Here is a 17,966-nt window from a genome sequence, read left to right as displayed (position 1 = left end):
TTGATAGCTGATACCGATTTTTTGGATTGAAGCTGCCGATACTCGATATGTTGTGCCGATATTCAGTATCTTTAAATTTGACCATTTGACCAGTTTCATAACAAAATCCTTACAAATTCAGTGTAAGTGTAAATAGTAAAACAAATTAATACTCAAACTGCATCATATCCATCATATTATATTATATTATGTTATATTTCTCACCTTCATTAGGTTGAAAGGTATAGATGATTGTGTCATGGTGACTTTGAGCACAGGTTTGTATCCAGCGGCTCTGGAGCTCAGGTATATCAAGTTTAGGTCACTGCCTGGTATCAAGGTTTCTTCTTGTAAAACCTAGAGAGGGACAACATAACATGGGACAACATGTCAGAAACAGGACAGAGAACATACTATCTATTCTACTATCTAATGATATGGTAGGCTACAGTATTGACGTTGTATATAACACTTTGAAGACAGAACATAAACACAAGGAATATTATGAGTTATAACAAAACAGTATAGAGAAAATATTGTAAGACCATCAAGAAAAAGGCAGTGTATATAGCAAGCATCTGAGTTTCTGAATGTTCCTGGAGTGGTAATCCGTGACACTTGCTAAGTGCTCATTGCTGTGGTGTTTCTGCACTTTTTATTCAAAGAATAGAGGAAAAAAACATATCAGATAAGTAACCACCACTGGTTGAAGCAAGAGGGGATATGAAGAAAATCTTTTCAAACAGTGGCTTCCCTGAGAAACTGTTTGAAAAGCACTACTGTAGGCATCAAAGTCAGCTGTGTCCTAGCACCTGAAGTGGCAAAAACACGCAAATCCAGTTGGTAATGGAATCTGCCAGCACTTTAAACATGAGGAGGGCATGATTCCTCCTCTCTTTCAAGTAATGTTTCCAAACCCGAGGGCGCTTAAGTGTCTGGCAAAATAAACAGAGTGCACCTCAGCTAGTTTACATCTTTGAAGGCATGTTAAAATCTATTTTTGAGCAGGTGCACTTAGAGGTGAAGGACAAGCAGAAGGACTGCTTTGATTTAGAGAGTACACACACACACTCAGAGTGTATTGACATCTCCTTGCCCTTTCGATGTCTACGGTGAGACATGATCTTTTAGTTTAAAATCTGCCACTTTGCTCCCTGCTTGCTGCGGAGTGACATAGCCTCCTCTCTACTCTTTGATGTGTGTGTGTGTGTTTATTCTGTTTGCTCTAAATCAAAGAGAAGTGAGAAAGAAAGTGAGGGAGAGAGTTCAAGTGCGTTCAAGCGAGTATGCATGAGTGTGTGTTCAACCATGCATGCATATCTGTATTTATCCATGCAGGTGCATGCATGTGTGTGTGTATTTATCTATGCAGGTGTATGCATGTGTGCGTGTGTGTCCTTGTGTTGAACCTGAGGTAGGTGAAGCAGACTAAATCACAGCTCTGTCAGTGGGCAGCCACTTAAAGCAGAGGACACACAACACAGCGCATCACCACCACCGGTGTGAGAGCACAAAGTGTCGACAGTGGGACGGCAAAGCCTTGGAGGGGAAGTGTGAGGGCAACAGCATGGCAACATGACTGGCAAAGTCACTGGAATAAGAAGCAAGTTGTCTCATCTTCAAACTTCATCAAGGATGAGAAACTGAGGCAAGGAAATGATGGGCGAAACTGAAATGAAAGCAGTGGAGGACGCCTCCCCTGTTAACATAGGTGGGATGTCGTTTCTTGTAAGATTTTAGATGGTTGCAGATACATTTACCTTCAACTCTGACATCCCTGGTTTAATTCTCAACTCATGACAGCAAGTTTGCTACCAAGTTTTTCTTATGGCCCAAACCATACCCTAACCTTAACAAAACTGTTTTAGTTGCCAAACCTTAACCCTAACCTTAACCAAAGTTGTTTCACTTGCCTAAACTTAACCGTTCAAATGGTGTCCAATTCGTGCTATTGTCACATAATTCAATTTGTGGTGGAGGAATGTAAGTTCTTATAATTTGTGTCCACAACATGTAATCTGTCTTTCAGAGTTCGCGCTCATTTCACAAAATTTTGAGAGACTGGGTTGTATGAATCATTCATTCTTTTTACCGGGGGTTTTATCAGGGTCAAAGGGGGCTGGAGCCCATCCCAGCATGCATTGGGTGGAAGGCAGGGAGACACCCTAGACCGGCCACCAGTCTATCACAGGGTAACACAGATAGACAGTCACATTCATACCTATTTAGGGGCAATTTAGGGTCTCCATTCCACCTAACTGGCAGGAGGACACCCAGGAGAACATGGGGAGAACATGCAAACTCCACGCAGAAAGAGCTGGGAATCGAACCCTCAACCTTCTAGCTGTGAGGCAATAGTGAGCCATCTCCTTGATTTTGAAAAAATCTAACAACTCTGGTTTGTACAGAAAGTGGGTCTAGGAAAAGGCATAGAGGGACATTCTGAAAACGAGATATTTTGTTTCTAAAATTCAAACAAACCAATAATAGATGCCGGCTTGTCTTTTCTAGTGTGAAGTGTGAACAAAACACCTATTTTGTGCCGGAGATGTAAGAATGTTGGCGTCTCAAAGTGACAACGTGATGACAGGAGGATATTTTGAGAGATTGTTGTCAATCCAATACGTCTACAACTGTGGTGGCATTATGGGATAGGATACATCTCCTGGAGTGGCACCTCTGAGAAAAGGATAATCGAGAGATTTGTTTGGCATCAGCTAAAAGAGATCTCTGGGGAAGAGGATGAGGAAGAGCTCTGAGAAAGAGAATGAGGAAGATCACCGCGGAAAAGGAGGAGGAAGATTTCTGAGGAAGAGGATGAGGAACTCTCTGAGAAAGAGGAGGAGGAAGATCTCTGAGAAAGAGAAGGAGGAAGATCACCGAGGAAAAGGAGGAGGAAGATCACCGAGGAAAAGGAGGAGAAAGATCTCTGAGGAAGAGGAGGAGAAAGATATCTGAGAAAGAGGAATACCTCCAGGGAAGAGGAGGAGCAAGATCTCTGAGGAAGAGGAGGAGGAAGATCTCTGAGGAAGAGGAGGAAGATATCCAAGGAAAAGGAGGAGCAAGATCTCCGAGGAAGAGGACGAGGAGGATCTCTGAGGAAGAGGAGGGAGATCTCCAAGGAAAAGGAGGAGGAATATCTCTGAGGAAGAGGAGGAAGATCTCCAAGGAAAAGGAGGAGGAAGATCTCTGAGGAAGAGGAGGAGGAAGATCTCTGATGAAGAGGAATACCTCCAGGGAAGAGGGGTATGAAGACCTCAAGGAAGCGAAGGAACATCTGAAAAATCTATTTTAAAAATGCATAAAATGAAATCCTTAGGGAATCCCCCATTCTGACTGTTAGGGCGTTTCATTTTTTCCACTCCACTATTGCCTTTTCATTAGCCAGACATTTAGTGTTCATTACAGATCCATTACATCCCCTTTAAGACTGCCCTTTTCACTGCCCTCCCCTTTAATGAGCACAGCACCACCAAAAGCTAAGTGGTGGCTTTCCATTCGCTTGCTTTTGATCTGCGCTCAGCACACACACACATACCTTCTCCTGCCCATTTTCTTTCCCTTACACACACACACTCTTTCCCGCTTTCACAGATGCACAGAAACACACACACACTCGTTAATAATAAAGAGAAGTTTTATGGAGCGCTGGTTCAGGGTTGTAAAAATATAAAAACACACACGTCGTTCTGTCATCTGTTTCATTTCCTCTGTGGACTGGTTAACATAATGTGAGGATGGAGAGCCATGCATGCACATGCACACACACACACACACACACACACACACACACATACAGATGAAGTAAATGTCTCTTTTCACCTTTCACACATATACTTATTCATTGACACACACAAGACATCTTCACTCTTTTTTTCGATTTTCTCTCTCACACACACTCACACACAGCCATTATCCACTGATTCTCTTTGTATTTCTCTTTCACTTTCCCATACACACAGCTAGTATATTTTTGTCTTTCTTCCTCTCTCTCTCTCTCTCACTCACTCACACACACACACACACACACACACACACACACACACACACCCACACCACCCAAAGATAACACAGTGTGATGTGTATGAAATTACAGCATTCCTCTATGATGAGCTTTAGTTGCTCGCCAAGAGAAACGTGCTATTAGGCTTATAGGCATGTAATTAGAGATAGGAGACAGGGTGGAGCTCAGCATGTGTGTGTGCGTGCGTGTTTGTGTGTGTGTGTGTGTGTGTGTGTGTGTGTGTGTGTGTACAGACCGCTAGTTTCCTATAAAAACAGCCACTCAAGAGCCATAATTCCTCAGCTGTGGTAACTCTGTGTGTGTGTGTGTGTGTGTGTCCGTCCTTGAGGTGAACCTGTGGTGTGGCCAAGCCTTCTAAATGTGTTAGCTTTTAGCTGTTTCTCCACTATAATGCTGTCAGCTGCACATCATGGAGAACAATGGTAATAAACCTATGACACCAATTCAAACGAAGTAAACTCTACTACGTTCAACTGAATTTCAAAGATACTATGTGTATCATTTATAAACATCAATATATCACTGTCAAATGAATAGTGCTACCTTGGTATAATTATAGTAAACAAATGAGACCATGGTGGAGATGATTGGTAGCTTCTATCTCATGCCAGTAGTAGTTAGTGCTAGTGTTTCTTCAAATCAAGACTACATTTCCCATAAACCCTGTCTCCCCTCCCCCTCTCTGAAGAGGATCAACATGTTGGAAGTGGCCTTTCACTCCTTCCACCAGCTGCTGCCAGAAACTCTGAAAGCTTTAGCTCCGTTTGCTCTGGAAGAACAGCGTCCTCTTCCTGGTTTGTGCCGTAAAGCGATGCAGCAGATTTCCCTCCAAATCCGACCCAGAGTCGCACACAGTGTAAAATGCAGTGTAGAGGCTGCCAGTCTTCTCAGTGATGGTCTTGTTAGTTTATGTTAATTATACTAATGTCTAAAAATGAATGTGGTAATGATGTATTGATGGTAAAATGTAACACCTCTACACTGAAATTCAACCCCTTTATTTGTGGAATTCAATCAGGGAGAATAATATATCATTACCTGTCTAGTTTGTTCACAAAATAGCTCTTCACTTATATACGGAAGTTCATTAAACTCATCACTCATAACTCATTAATTAATCAAACCCTCCCAAAAACCCTTTTTTGGGATTTCATCTAATCCTGTGCTACATAACTGACAAATCAACAAAAACCAAGAAAATAAACCATAAGAGGAATATAAACAATGAATAAATCAGCAATTTAAACCTGCTTACCTGAAAGCGATATGCTGTGCGGGGCCTCATAAACAGCTTAAAAAACTACCGAAGATGAATAAATAAAATAACAGAGATCTGATTTTTAATTAAAGACCAATATCGGCCCCATACATCAGTGTAAAACTTCTCTTGCCTGTGTTTCAGGTATGATGGGACCGTCCTCAGGTGAACTTCTGTAACATGTGGACAGAGGAGAAGCGACGATGACAGGACTTGGTCTGATGAACCCACTCAGGTCGCAGCTGGGAATGTCATTCTCCTCCTGAAACATCAGCACACATGGCCGTTCAGTCAATTCATTAAGCGGGTCATTGATCGATCAGTTCATTAGTCGCTTAATCAGTCAGCCAGTCAGTCTGCCAGATATATAGATAGATGACACGGCTAAGAATGACATTCGGCTCCACGTGGTCAGTGAATTAACCAGTTCATTAGTTGCTTGATCAGTCAGTCAGTCAGTCAGTCAGTCAATCCGACAGATATCTAGACAAACAGTCATACCATTAACTAGTTTTACCTTCTTCATGACCAGGGTGTCCATGACGTAGAAGACGTTCCACGGCACCCAGACGGTGCGGTACTGGGTGAGGAACGGAGCGCGCTCAAAACTCAACGTCAGGGATGCTCCGCCATTGGCCAGCAGGTCAAACCTACAGCGAATCAGCAAACAAAAACACTGCTGTCAGCGGACAACTGAACACTCATCTTTTTAGGCTTGCTTTTACTTAGATATTGGCTATTCTTTTATGTTTTTTTTATTATTATTTTTACTGTATTCTAACTTTAGGCTTTGCTTTTACTTGAAAAGTTTTGTTTGAAGTCTTATGTTTCATTGTCTCGCTCCAGTTTTACTTTTCATGTGGAATTTCTAATTTAACTTCCTAGCTATATTTTCTAGTAATTGTTATTATTCTTATTCTTTTTCTTATTATTTACACAATCTTCATTATGTATATGATTCAACAGAACAGGCACATCGCCACTGTCACAGAAAGTAAACTCCCTGTAATTGCAATTTTTTGGTATTTTTGTTTGGTGCATATAAAGTTTACAGGGTTTGTTAATGTGTTGATTGAGTTTCATTATGCTAAAGCTCTTGAAGCATGTTAAGGGGCATTTGCCCTCAAGAGCTCTCTCTGCTGTAAAGTGGGCCAGGCCTGAAAATGAACTGAACTGAAAATGTCCTAATTGGCTTATCTAAATTCTAGTAGTGTGTGTGTGTGTGTGTGTGTGTGTGTGTGAATGTACATGCATTCTCCAGACAGTGTGTATGTATGCACATGAGTATATATCCATGTGTTGTTGTGTGTGCAAGCATGTGTTTTATGTATACCTGTGCAAGTGCCTGTCTCTTGGAATGTAAATGCATGCTTTCCTCGGTGTGTGTGTGTGTGTGTGTGTGTGTGTGTGTGTGTGTGTGTACATGCACACATCTGTAGTGCCTGCATGGATTTTCTGCTATGTGTGCATTTGTGTCTACATGCATGCTTAGTTATGTGTATATGTTGTTGCGTGTTTGTAGGTGTGTCTGTTTTTGTGTCTGTGAGCTGGAGTGTGTGTTTTGCAGTGATTGTAAGTGTGTGTGTGTGTGTGTGTGTACTGGAGTGCGTGTGCTTTGCAGTGATTGATTGCATCCTTGTGAATCCAATGCATTTTAAAAAAGCTGTGCAGTATTTTAGCCGCGCTCCAATCTTACAGGTTCACTCCTACACATTCACACCTCTACGGCTGATGTACTTGAGATTGGAGAGGAGGAGGGGAATGGAGAAATGAGGGTAGAGGATATAGACATTATTTAACGGATCTCTCTCTCTCTCTCTCTCTCGCTCCCTCTCTCTCGCTGTAGCTGGCTTTACGTCCAACGGTTTTCATGTAATTTATGAAGTATTGAATTAGAAAAGATGGATGGAGACAGCAAAATGTGATACAGTTCCCTCAATATCGCAAAAATGTTTGCAATGCTTGCTTGAGGAGGAAAAGATTTTGTCGTTTAAGAAATGATATGATAAATTGCAATGGAAACTCAGTTGGGGAATACATAATGATGTAGCAACGTTTGCGGCCAAAGGCATTCTGTAAAATATCTGTCCACCATGACCTCATACGTGTTGTTTCTAACATGTATAAGTCTCTATCATTGTTGTATGACTATTAGTTGGTACATTACAATATCATACATGTTGTTTCTAACATGTATAAGTCTCCATCATTGCTGCATGACCATTAGTTGGTACATTACAATATCAAATGTATGGTTTCATATTTGTTGCTATGCATTGTATATGTATGTAACTATACATATTTGTATAATCTGTATAATATGTATACATTTCATATGTTTCATATGTGTTACGTGTAGACGAGTGTGTGTGTTTTTGGCTCTCTTTTAATCTTGTGTTGTTACTTGTGTTTTTTCTCTTTATTTTATGTATTTTGACTTATTTTCTTGTGAATGTGCTTCCTATTTTTAACTCCTCCTTGTATATTTCACTATTCTTGTATTGTTTTGCTTTCCTGTAAAGTACTTTTAGATAAGTGCTATGTAAATAAAGTTAATAATAATAATTATAATAATAATAACAAATCGTTACTATAATTATGTACATCATTTCTTTGTGTGTTACAGTATATCTATGTGGTGGACAATGAAAAAATTAAACGTGTGTGTGTGTGTGTGTGTGTGTGTACGTACATGCCATCCTTGCGTGTTACAGTGTATCCGTGTTCGGGATAGTGGACAAACGTCACGTTGACCCCAATCAGCGGCGTCCCGTCTGCTGTCAAAACCTGACCCCGAATTATTGACACCAAGCTAGAGAGAGAGAGAGAGAGAGAGAGAGAGAGAGAGAGAGAGAGAGAGAGAGAGGGAGAGAGAGAGAGAGAGAGAGAGAGAGGTTACTTTTATTTAAAGCTATCCTATGTAACAATTACTTTAAAAAATATTGCCTTAATTTCAAACTAATTAATGTGTTCAAATCAACGTTCCTGGACGGTCAGAGCAGCGGCCATTTTTATGTGAATCGCTGGCCTAGCTTCTGTATAAAGCGACTTACAGCAAGTCACTGAGCTGAGAGGTTTTACAGCAAGAACCAAAGCAGCTTCTCTGTCTCCTTGCTGCCATGGATTGCTAACATGCTAATGTTAACTAGAAAAGCTAGAGAGAGAAGTACAGTCTGTGATAAAGCTACGTTAGCCTCGTCGCTAACGTTAGCTTTCAGTTGAGTTTTGACAGTTTGCTAACAGACTCATGTGCTCAGTTCTCACAGTGTGACAGACTTTACAGCCTATAGCCACTAACCCTTTAAATTCCATAATCGCCATTTTATGCTGTACTAGCCAAATTACCATGACATACAGTGGAAGGACTGTTCTATCCATTCAAGTTGTGTGGACTTTTCAATGTGCAACAGCAGAATAAGTCAACATCCCTGTCAAAAGCAGCACAACATGATTACCATCAGCATAAGTAGCCAAGCAACCCATAACTCATATGCATACACAGAGGCGGATACACTCTCTCTCTCTCACACACACACACACACACACACACACACACACACACACACACACACACACAGCGGTTACACAGAACAGCACCCTTTCTCATCATCATCATCGTTCACTCTCCCCTTGAACAAACATCCCATAATTCACCGCAGCAATGGTCGTCATGGCTAATGCACCTGTAATTTACACCATGGAGCGGAGCGGGGTGAGTGGAGGGGTGGGGTGGGGTGAAACAACGGTCGTCGTGGTAACGGATGAGCTGTATGAGCGCTGCAAACGGGACGTCGGTGTCAAGAACATGACTGGACAGCAAATCCTCAGCTCTATCTCTCTTTCTGACGCTTTTCTCATCCGTTTTCTATCATGTCCCGAGAACTCATGGTTGGTTGAACAAATCAACTGGTCTTTATTCAGCAGTATATAATTAGAGTCACATGACTTGGACCGGAGTCAGACTTAAGTCACAATTTTGATTGCTTGAGACTTGACTTGACTTGGGTTCTGGTGACTTGGGACTTGACTTTGACTTGTACTTTGATGACTTGAAAAGGTTTCTAAAGTCTTGACTTGAGATCTTGTGTTTGTGTAAATGACTTAGATTGAAAGTGATGAGATTTGTTCCAGCAGACGACTGAATTTAAATTCTGTTTTCTGAATTTGTATGGAATGATTGAATTTATTGAAGTTGAAACTGATTATAGAAATCAAACTCATGATGCTCTTACCAAGTTTTTATCCTATTAAAACCATATTGCATTGAAAAGTCCTAGATATTTTGTTTTCTTTAAGATATTAAATTGATACTGGACTCTTGATTTGTTCTGACTTGACTTGCTGTTCTACATTTACACTTGAGACTTGACATTAATGACATGGACTTGACTTGGACTTGACTTGGTAATCTACATTTTTACTTGGGACGGGACTAAACTTGAAAAAAGTTGACTTGGTCACACCTCTGGTAAGACAACAGTAAAAAATCACATTGTATCAGCAGTACTCCTGTGTATGTATGTAATATGCTATAAGCTATGTTTGCTAACGTTACTGTATTCTCCAGCTGATCAACTAGAGATCATATTCCAATAAACTTATGGTTAATTATGTCTCTATAGCGCCATGGGACTCATGGCCCATTTTTTCCCCCTCCCTCCTCTCTCAGTTTCTCACTATTTCTCCTTCCCTCTTCTTCCTCCTACTCTGCAGTCCTTTCCATGCGTCTCCCCACCACTTATCCAGCTCTCCAAATAGACACACACACACGCCACAAACTAATTAACGTTTTTTGCTCTTCAGGTGGAAGGTGTGTGTGTGTCTTTGACAACTGCGACCTCAAAATCTGCACAGCAAATGTGGCGTACTGAGCATCGCTGTGTGGCTCTGAGGTTTGGACTGCAAATCGCTCTGGAGGCCCTTCCACATCCTGTTGTTTCCAGGCCATTCTTCATGTCATCCCTCATGTCACCACCCTCCAGCAAACCAACCCCATGAGCATGGGGCCAACCATGACCGAACGACCAGGGTTTCACTGATGTGGGTTTTCGAAAAGGCTGACATTTTTGTAATTAAGCAATTTTGACGATTTCATACCCCGAGACATAAATAAAAACCCAGAACTCAACTAAGTTAATTACTTTGGTGAAATTTCACTAATATATATAGATTTTGGGGTTTTATGTTTCATTTTCTCTTAAATAATCACAAAATTGAACTCTTCTTATTTGGTGGAGCGGAATATCGTTAAATTTGACCATTTTCATGCCAAAAAAATGCCAATAAATACCACATATTCACCGTTTTGCCCCAGAACTGTATTCTTGTCAGGGTGGAAAAGCCTCTGAAACAGCATTTAGACCAACATGGGACAATATATCTCCCCAACAGAAGGTCTGCTGGTTAAAAGAAAAGAAAAGGACCACTCTGAATAAATGGAAGACCAGTCTGGGGTCGCTGAACTACCTGACCTTTCTCAGTTGAAGACAACGGTGTTGTCAGTATCATCAGTGCTGGAATCAATATCTGCTGTTGTGTAGAAAATGTTTGATGGGTTAAGACCAAACCAGTGCATTGATAAACATATTGGAGATTCATAAAAATACATGGTGTCTTCAATTTCAATTACATATGTGAAATCTGAGAAATCCCTCTGCGGGAAACTGAGAGCCAATGGAGATCCCATCCAGCTCTATCTTCTGTGTGTGTGTGTGTGTGTGTGTGTGTGGTGTGTAGTTCTAGAGTAGATCTCTTCTCTGTTAATGTGTATGTGTGTGCATGTGTGTGTGAGAGAGTGTTTCTCTGTAGTTGTGTACCCCTTGTAAGTTTGTGTGCATATTTGTGAGTGTGTATGTATGTCTCCTTCTGCAAGTGTGTGTGTGTGTGTGTGTGTGTGCGTGTGCGTGTGCCACTGTTAACATAAGGGGAAATTAAAACATCATGTCTTTGTCTTTTAAACTCTAAGACCACCTTTTTTAACACCCTTCACCCATCCGCACCCGCCTACGCACACACACACACACACACACACACACACCATACTGTTTTGAGGTCTAATAAAACATTTTTTATTACAAGGTTGCGACCCCATTCCATTATGGAAATACAGGACATTTTTATTACAGGGTTGCGGCCCTGTGCTCTTATGAAACATTCAGGCTGGCATAAAAAATGTGACAAAAGCAGGAAAAATGGCTGAATAGAATTGCCGTCATGTTTCTTCCCTCCGTCAGTAGCTCTGCCTTTCACTCTCTATATTTTAGAGTCTGTCACTCGCTCTTTCTCTTTTATCATATTTAATGAATGTTATGTGTGAGGCGGATGTAGGCAGAAATGGCTTTTGGCCAGGGAAAATAGCGAATTAAAGTGCTTGCTTTTTGTTCACCATCTCCCTCCTCTTTCTGACAAATTCATACAGATAGACCTGCAACCAGTAATGTAGTAGTAAATAAAGTGGGGTAAGCTATGACCTGTAGCTGGAGATCATTATAAGGCAAAGAAACCCAAAAAATCGTTAACACTTTACATTAAGTGTTCATTAAGTAATGTTAACTAATGCATTTACTAACATGAATTAAGCATGAATAACAACATTAACAGAGGTTAGTTCATGTTAAATGCACATGAACAACTGCATTCAGTAATGTTGTTATACATGTTTGTCAATAATGTTAACTAATGTGTTTACTAACATGAATTAAACATGAATAACAACATTAACAGAGGTTAGTTCATGTTAAATGCACATGAACAACTGCATTCAGTAATGTTGTTATACATGTTTGTTAATAATGTTAACTAATGTGTTTACTAACATGAATTAAGCATGAACAGTGGCATTAACAATGATGAGTTCATATTAAATGCACAACAATGAACTACATTAAGTAATGTTGTACATGTTTGTTAATGATGTTAACTAATGTGTTTAGTAACATGAATTAAGCATGAACAGTGACATTAACAAATTCCGAGTTCATATTACATGCACGATAAAGAACAACATTAAGTAATGTTGTGATAATGTTTGTTAATGCCAATGTTTCATCAAAACACTCCCGCCATGACAGAAGAACACACACACACACACTTGTACTTACCTCCTATTGAATGGATTGTCTGCAGTGATGACGTGGGTGGACTCGGGACCAACCAGGAAGTGGATGCGCTGGTAGAAAGACCTGGCAGCCTGAGGAAGACAGACAGGTAGATGTGGATAGATAGATCAGGGGATATATACCAATAAATAGAATTAGAACTGATAAACCTAGAACGGATCAACAGCCTGAAAAGTCTTTAATTGAAAGCACTTCATAAACTTAAAATGTCAAAGAAGTTAAACCAAATATACTGATTTATATTACTGTATATATTATCGAAATTATCCATGGTAATTATACTAATGTCTCAGAATGAATGTGGCAATGATTTATTGATGTTAAAAATATTTAAACTATACTTTTTGTGATACACACAAATGCTTTCTATTTCATACTATATCATATTATGAAGGAATTTCTTTTCAAATAGAAATAACAGTAGAACATACGTATTAAGGTGAGCTATTAGAATGGAAAGTATGCAATTTGAACAAATCCTGACTTTACTTCCTGGTTGCTCCTTACCTGCTGAGGAGCCAATGAGGATGGAGACTGGCTAAGCACCTCCCCCGGATCAGGTGACCCTCTGCAATATGATTGGCTCTGACAGGAGGGCTGCAGACAGCAGTCTGGGTCCATACAGTCAGCCAGGCCATCTGAAACAAACACACACACACACACACACACACACACACACACACACACACACACACATACACACACACAGACAGACAGACACACACAGATGTAAGTTATTAGCTGGAGAAACCTGAGAGGGGAGAATTGGAACCTGGGATGGAGGGATGAAGGAGAGATGGAGGGATGAAAAAGGGATAATGATAGCGAGGTGGAGGGATAAGGAAGGGATAAGGATGGAGGGATGAAAAATGGGATAAGGATGGAGTGATAGAGGGATGAAGGAGGGATGGAAGGATGAAGGAGAGGTGGAGGAGGGATAGAGGAATGAATGGATAGATGAAGAAGGGATAATGATGGAGGGATAGAAGCATAAGATAAAGGATTGGTGTTTGGTCACAGTGAGCTGGGTCATATACCTTCTGGAATGGTGGGATGAAGGAGGGATGGAGGGAGAAGAAGACAGAGAGGGAGGGAGGAGTGAAGAAATAAATGCAATGATAGGGAGAATGGAAAGAAGAGGGAGAAAACACAGGGGTGAAAGAATGAAGGAATAAAGAGAAACGAGAGGAAAGGGAAGATAGACTGATGTGGAACGATATGAAGAAGGAGAGAAGAAGACAGCTTGCTTATCTTCACGTCGTGTTGGGATTTGATTTCCTGCTGCTCCACAGGGAAGAGAGGAAGGATGGAGGGATGAGGGAGGGATGAGGGAAGGATGGAGGAAGGGAGGGAGGGAGGTGTGGGTTATAAAGCACTGCCGAGAAGAATATAGGAAGGAGGGAGGGAGGAAGAGGGATGGAGGGCAGCAATAAAAGATGATGAGGAGTAGGGAGGGAAGGAAGGGAAGGAAATATGGAAAAAAGGGGGGAGAAGGAGGGAGCAAGGGAGGGATAGAAAGAAGGAGAAGGGAGGGGGAGAGGAGGAGAGACGGAGAGAGAGAGGGAGTGGAGAGACAGATGGAGGGATGGAGGGATGGAGGGAGGTATATAAGCTAATAAAATCTGTGCTGCCATTTGTCTCTGTTAGTTTATAAAAGCCAGTTGTACATCTGGTGAACAGGCACCAGGGACTGCTATTAAACACACACACACACACACACTGACATAGTAACCCCCTCTCCTGCCAGCCTCTTCTCTTTCCACGTTTTATTTTCTTCTTTCCTTTTTAAAGACTGCACTAAGACATATTTATTTCTGCTGGGGTTTGACAGATATGGGTTTTTGATGATACCAATACCGATAATTTTGCAGTGAAGCTGCTGATAGACGATATTTTGTGCTGATTTATAACCTTTAAATCTGACCGTGTTCATGCCAATTTTTTTAAAGTAATAATCCGCAACTTTTTCATATAAATAAATGTAGGTGATTCCTGAATGCCCTGCCCTGTTCTGATTGGTTAACTTCGCCCCGCCCTCCCCTATCCTCTTATCACTGGACTGCCACGCCTCCTCCTTTCCTTCTTAAAAACCTTACCATCCCATTCCTCAATCCATTAAATACATCTGTCTGTCTATTTACACACACACACCTCCTTCGTTGTCCTTGCTGTCGGTACAGAGCGTTTCCATGGCGACGTGACACCCGGCTCCTCTCCATCCCGATTGGCAGACGCAGTGCCAGCCGCTGGCCTCCAGGGTGCAGCGTCCGTTGTTGTTGCAGAGACCTGGACAGCCCTCTGGGTACAGGGAAGAAACACAGCGTTAGACAAGTTAGACCCGCTGTGATTGGACGGGAAGGGGGGTCGCTGTGAAATAGGGGTTTGACCGATATGGGCTTTTAAAGGCCGATACTGATATTTTTGTATTGAAGCTGATATTTCGTGCCGATAAATTTGACAGTTTCTCTGTATTTCCAGTTTTATTCATGTTAAGGGTGGAAAAGCCTCTGAAATAGGATTTAGACAGTAAAACTCTCCATTGAAAGACTAATGAAATAGTTTTAGGTGGGTTAGCAGCTCCTTAAGGCAGAGTGAGGCAGGTTTCACTGCAGGTTTTATAGACTGTTGAGTAAAATCCTGGAATGGAAAGCCATGGAATTTTTCATGTGCATGTGTGTGTGTGCCAGCTTAACATTAGCTGATGGCAGCATGCCTGCCGCCGATAAATGCAATAACCAAAATATGTCTTGTCAGTGGAGTGTGTGTGTGTGTGTTAAGGTTAGACTGCGATATTGGTTTGACCATATATGCGGTTCATATCGAGCTTTAATTAAAAATCTGCTTTTAATCTGCTTTTTTTCCCTAAAATTATGTTTTGATGGGTTTCTACACAAGAATGCATGTTTTAGTATTATCATCCGGGGTTTCAGTGGAGAGTTTTAGTGTCCCATGATGGTCTAAATGCTGTTTCAGAGGCTTTTCCACCCTGACAAGAAAGAAATTCTGAAAATGTGCCATCTTTCAGCATGAAAATTGTCAAATTTAATATTGGGACAAAATGAAGGCTATTGTCAGGCTCAATTAAAAAATACAGGCCTTTTAAAATCCATATTAATGTGTGCGTGTGTGTGTGTGTGTATAAGGCCTGTGTGATGGTACCCCCCCTCCCCTGACCCCCCACTGCGCCTCTCTCCAACAAATGGATAAACAGAGTGATAGACAGATAAGACAAATAAGACAGTTAGATCAATACATTAACCCACATGTGAGAGACACAGACTGACAGACAGACGGTCAGACAGTCAGGCCGTTTGGTGAAATGCATTGACGTTGTAATTTCACATGAACCGCCAAAACTTGCCTACAACCAAGATGGCTGCCGCGTGCTGCGCGGCTTCAATTGGAAAATGAATGAAAAAAAAAAAACAGAATAGAAATCGATTTTTGTTGGTCTGTAAACAAAGGAAGAGGATGTTATTACGGCATAATATGTGTTGAATGTGAAAAAAGAAACAACAGCAACAAAAGAAGTTCAAAAGTTGAAAGCAAAGCAAAAGTGTCGTTCATTTGGAGGAATTTATTAAAAAAAATACGTCCCAGTTTGTCCGGTCAAGTCGACCCGAATCAGAGAGAAAAGAAACACCCAGACACTGCAACTTGTTTTTTTTTTGGAAATATGGATTCCTTTGACTTTTTTTTCTCTTCTTGTCGGTTATACAAAAACATGTTCAAATCCATGTGAAAACACAACAGAGACAGATAGACAGCGCACAAAGTATAGGGAGGCCGGTTTGTTTGCACCTCCGAAGGCTATACTTTATGCCTCTGTTCAACATTCCTTATTCACAGAGTAGACATTTAGAGAGACGATAAGAAGGGATACTAAGAAAAAAAGTGAATATCAGAACCAAGCAAAGCCCAGCTGGAGAGACAGAGAGAGACACAGAGGGAAAGATGGAGGAAGGAAGACAAAGGGAAATAGAGAGGGAGAGAGGGAAAGTGTGGAAAAAGTCTCGATAGATAGATAGATACATAGATACATACATACATAGATAGATAGATACATAGATACATAGATAGATGAAGAAAGACAGAGGCACAGCAGCTGGCTAAACTAACACATACATACATATCAGGCTTCCGGATGCAAGACGATACAGGAGTCACACACTGTGCGTGTGTGTGAGTGTCTGAGTGTGTGGGTGTATGTGCTTGTGTGCACCTTCATTTGTGTGTGTGAATGTGTTTTGGTGTGTGTGTGTGTGTGTGTGTGACAGTATCAGAGACAGGGACAATAATGATGTAACCAGGATACAAATTAATAAAAAATAAAAATAAAAATAAATAAATTGGGAGCACAATAATAAAAAAAAATAAAGAAAAAACATTGAGACTGGTACATAAAAATACGCTGATACACCGTGCTTCAAGACAGAAAGAAAGGAAGGAAGGAGAGAAAGAAGGAAGAAAGAAAGAAAGAAAGAAAGAACGAAAAATATAAGAATGGTAACAAAAAGAGAGGTAGCCAGGAGAATAAAAGAGGAAGAGGGAGAGCAAAACAGGATCAAAAACCAGGAAGAAAATGATCGATAGAGGTGAACAAAGAGGAGTGCGGAGTGGTTGTATTTTGGGACAAAAAGGCCTTTAAGTCTTTGGCATGAATTACCTTTATATCCTGAGAATGGGAGAGGGCACGAGGGAGAGAGGGAGGAAGATTAGGGAAAAAAACGTAAATCGAACAAAAGCAACACTGCCAGATATACTCTCTGTGATGGACAGATAGATGGAAACAGGGCAACGGAAAGAGGAGGGGAAGAAGGGGAGAGTGGGGGTCACTGGAATACAATAACAGAGAAACAGAAATAAAGAGACAGGAGTAGACAAATAAATAGATCAAAAAGCTAGAGGAAGAGAGACAGAGTATCAGTAGAACCTCTATAGAGTAAAAAAAAAGAAGTTAATTTAAATCAGTGTCTTCATTTACATTTAAATCACAGAGACAACAAGTAGTGAAACAAAAAGGAAGCATCAAAAATTGTTTGGGATTTCAGATTTTGAAGAATAGCCAAAGAGAGTTTCCAATGAAACACTCTGACCCACCATGTGTTCAGTAAATAGAATAGTTAGAATTTGAATAGAAAATGATACAGTTGTAGTCAAATAGAAGTTGGAGAACAGCGGGAGATTTTAGACTTGTTTCTGCGCTGTTTCTATTGTTGTACAGTTCAGCATGTTGCAGAACTGGTTAGACTGTTTCTATTGTGGTACAGTTCAGCATGTTGCAGAACTGGTTAGACTGTTTCTATTGTGGTACGGATCATGGTGCAGAACTGGTTAGACTGTTTCTATTGTGGTACGGATCACGGTGCAGAACTGGTTAGACTGTTTCTATACTGTTTCTATTGTGGTACGGATCATGGTGCAGAATTGGTTAGACTGTTTCTATTGTGGTACGGATCACGGTGCAGAACTGGTTAGACTGTTTCTATACTGTTTCTATTGTGGTACGGATCATGGTGCAGAATTGGTTAGACTGTTTCTATTGTGGTACGGATCATGGTGCAGAACTGGTTAGACTGTTTCTATA

At 40.8% G+C, this 17,966-nt stretch overlaps 1 protein-coding gene across 5 annotated transcripts in view; it reads right to left on the bottom strand.

Annotated features, from left to right (window-relative positions):
• The window catches only part of tenm3 (teneurin transmembrane protein 3), a 284,166-nt gene that overhangs the window by 74,384 nt on the left and 191,816 nt on the right, over positions 1–17,966 (bottom strand). For all 5 annotated transcript variants that reach the window (XM_078282759.1, XM_078282760.1, XM_078282758.1 and 2 more), the window contains 7 exons: positions 14,531–14,677; positions 12,887–13,017; positions 12,362–12,450; positions 7,954–8,073; positions 5,779–5,911; positions 5,395–5,523; positions 205–336 (listed from right to left, as the gene is read on the bottom strand). In XM_078282759.1, coding sequence (XP_078138885.1) covers positions 205–336; positions 5,395–5,523; positions 5,779–5,911; positions 7,954–8,073; positions 12,362–12,450; positions 12,887–13,017; positions 14,531–14,677 — 881 coding nt within the window. The remainder of the gene's footprint in view (positions 1–204; positions 337–5,394; positions 5,524–5,778; positions 5,912–7,953; positions 8,074–12,361; positions 12,451–12,886; positions 13,018–14,530; positions 14,678–17,966) is intronic.

The sequence above is a fragment of the Centroberyx gerrardi genome, chromosome 3, assembly GCF_048128805.1.
Source record: "Centroberyx gerrardi isolate f3 chromosome 3, fCenGer3.hap1.cur.20231027, whole genome shotgun sequence".
NCBI lineage: Eukaryota > Metazoa > Chordata > Actinopteri > Beryciformes > Berycidae > Centroberyx > Centroberyx gerrardi.
The sequence above is the reverse complement of the archived record's forward strand: the minus strand, read 5'-3'. Positions and strand labels throughout refer to the sequence as shown.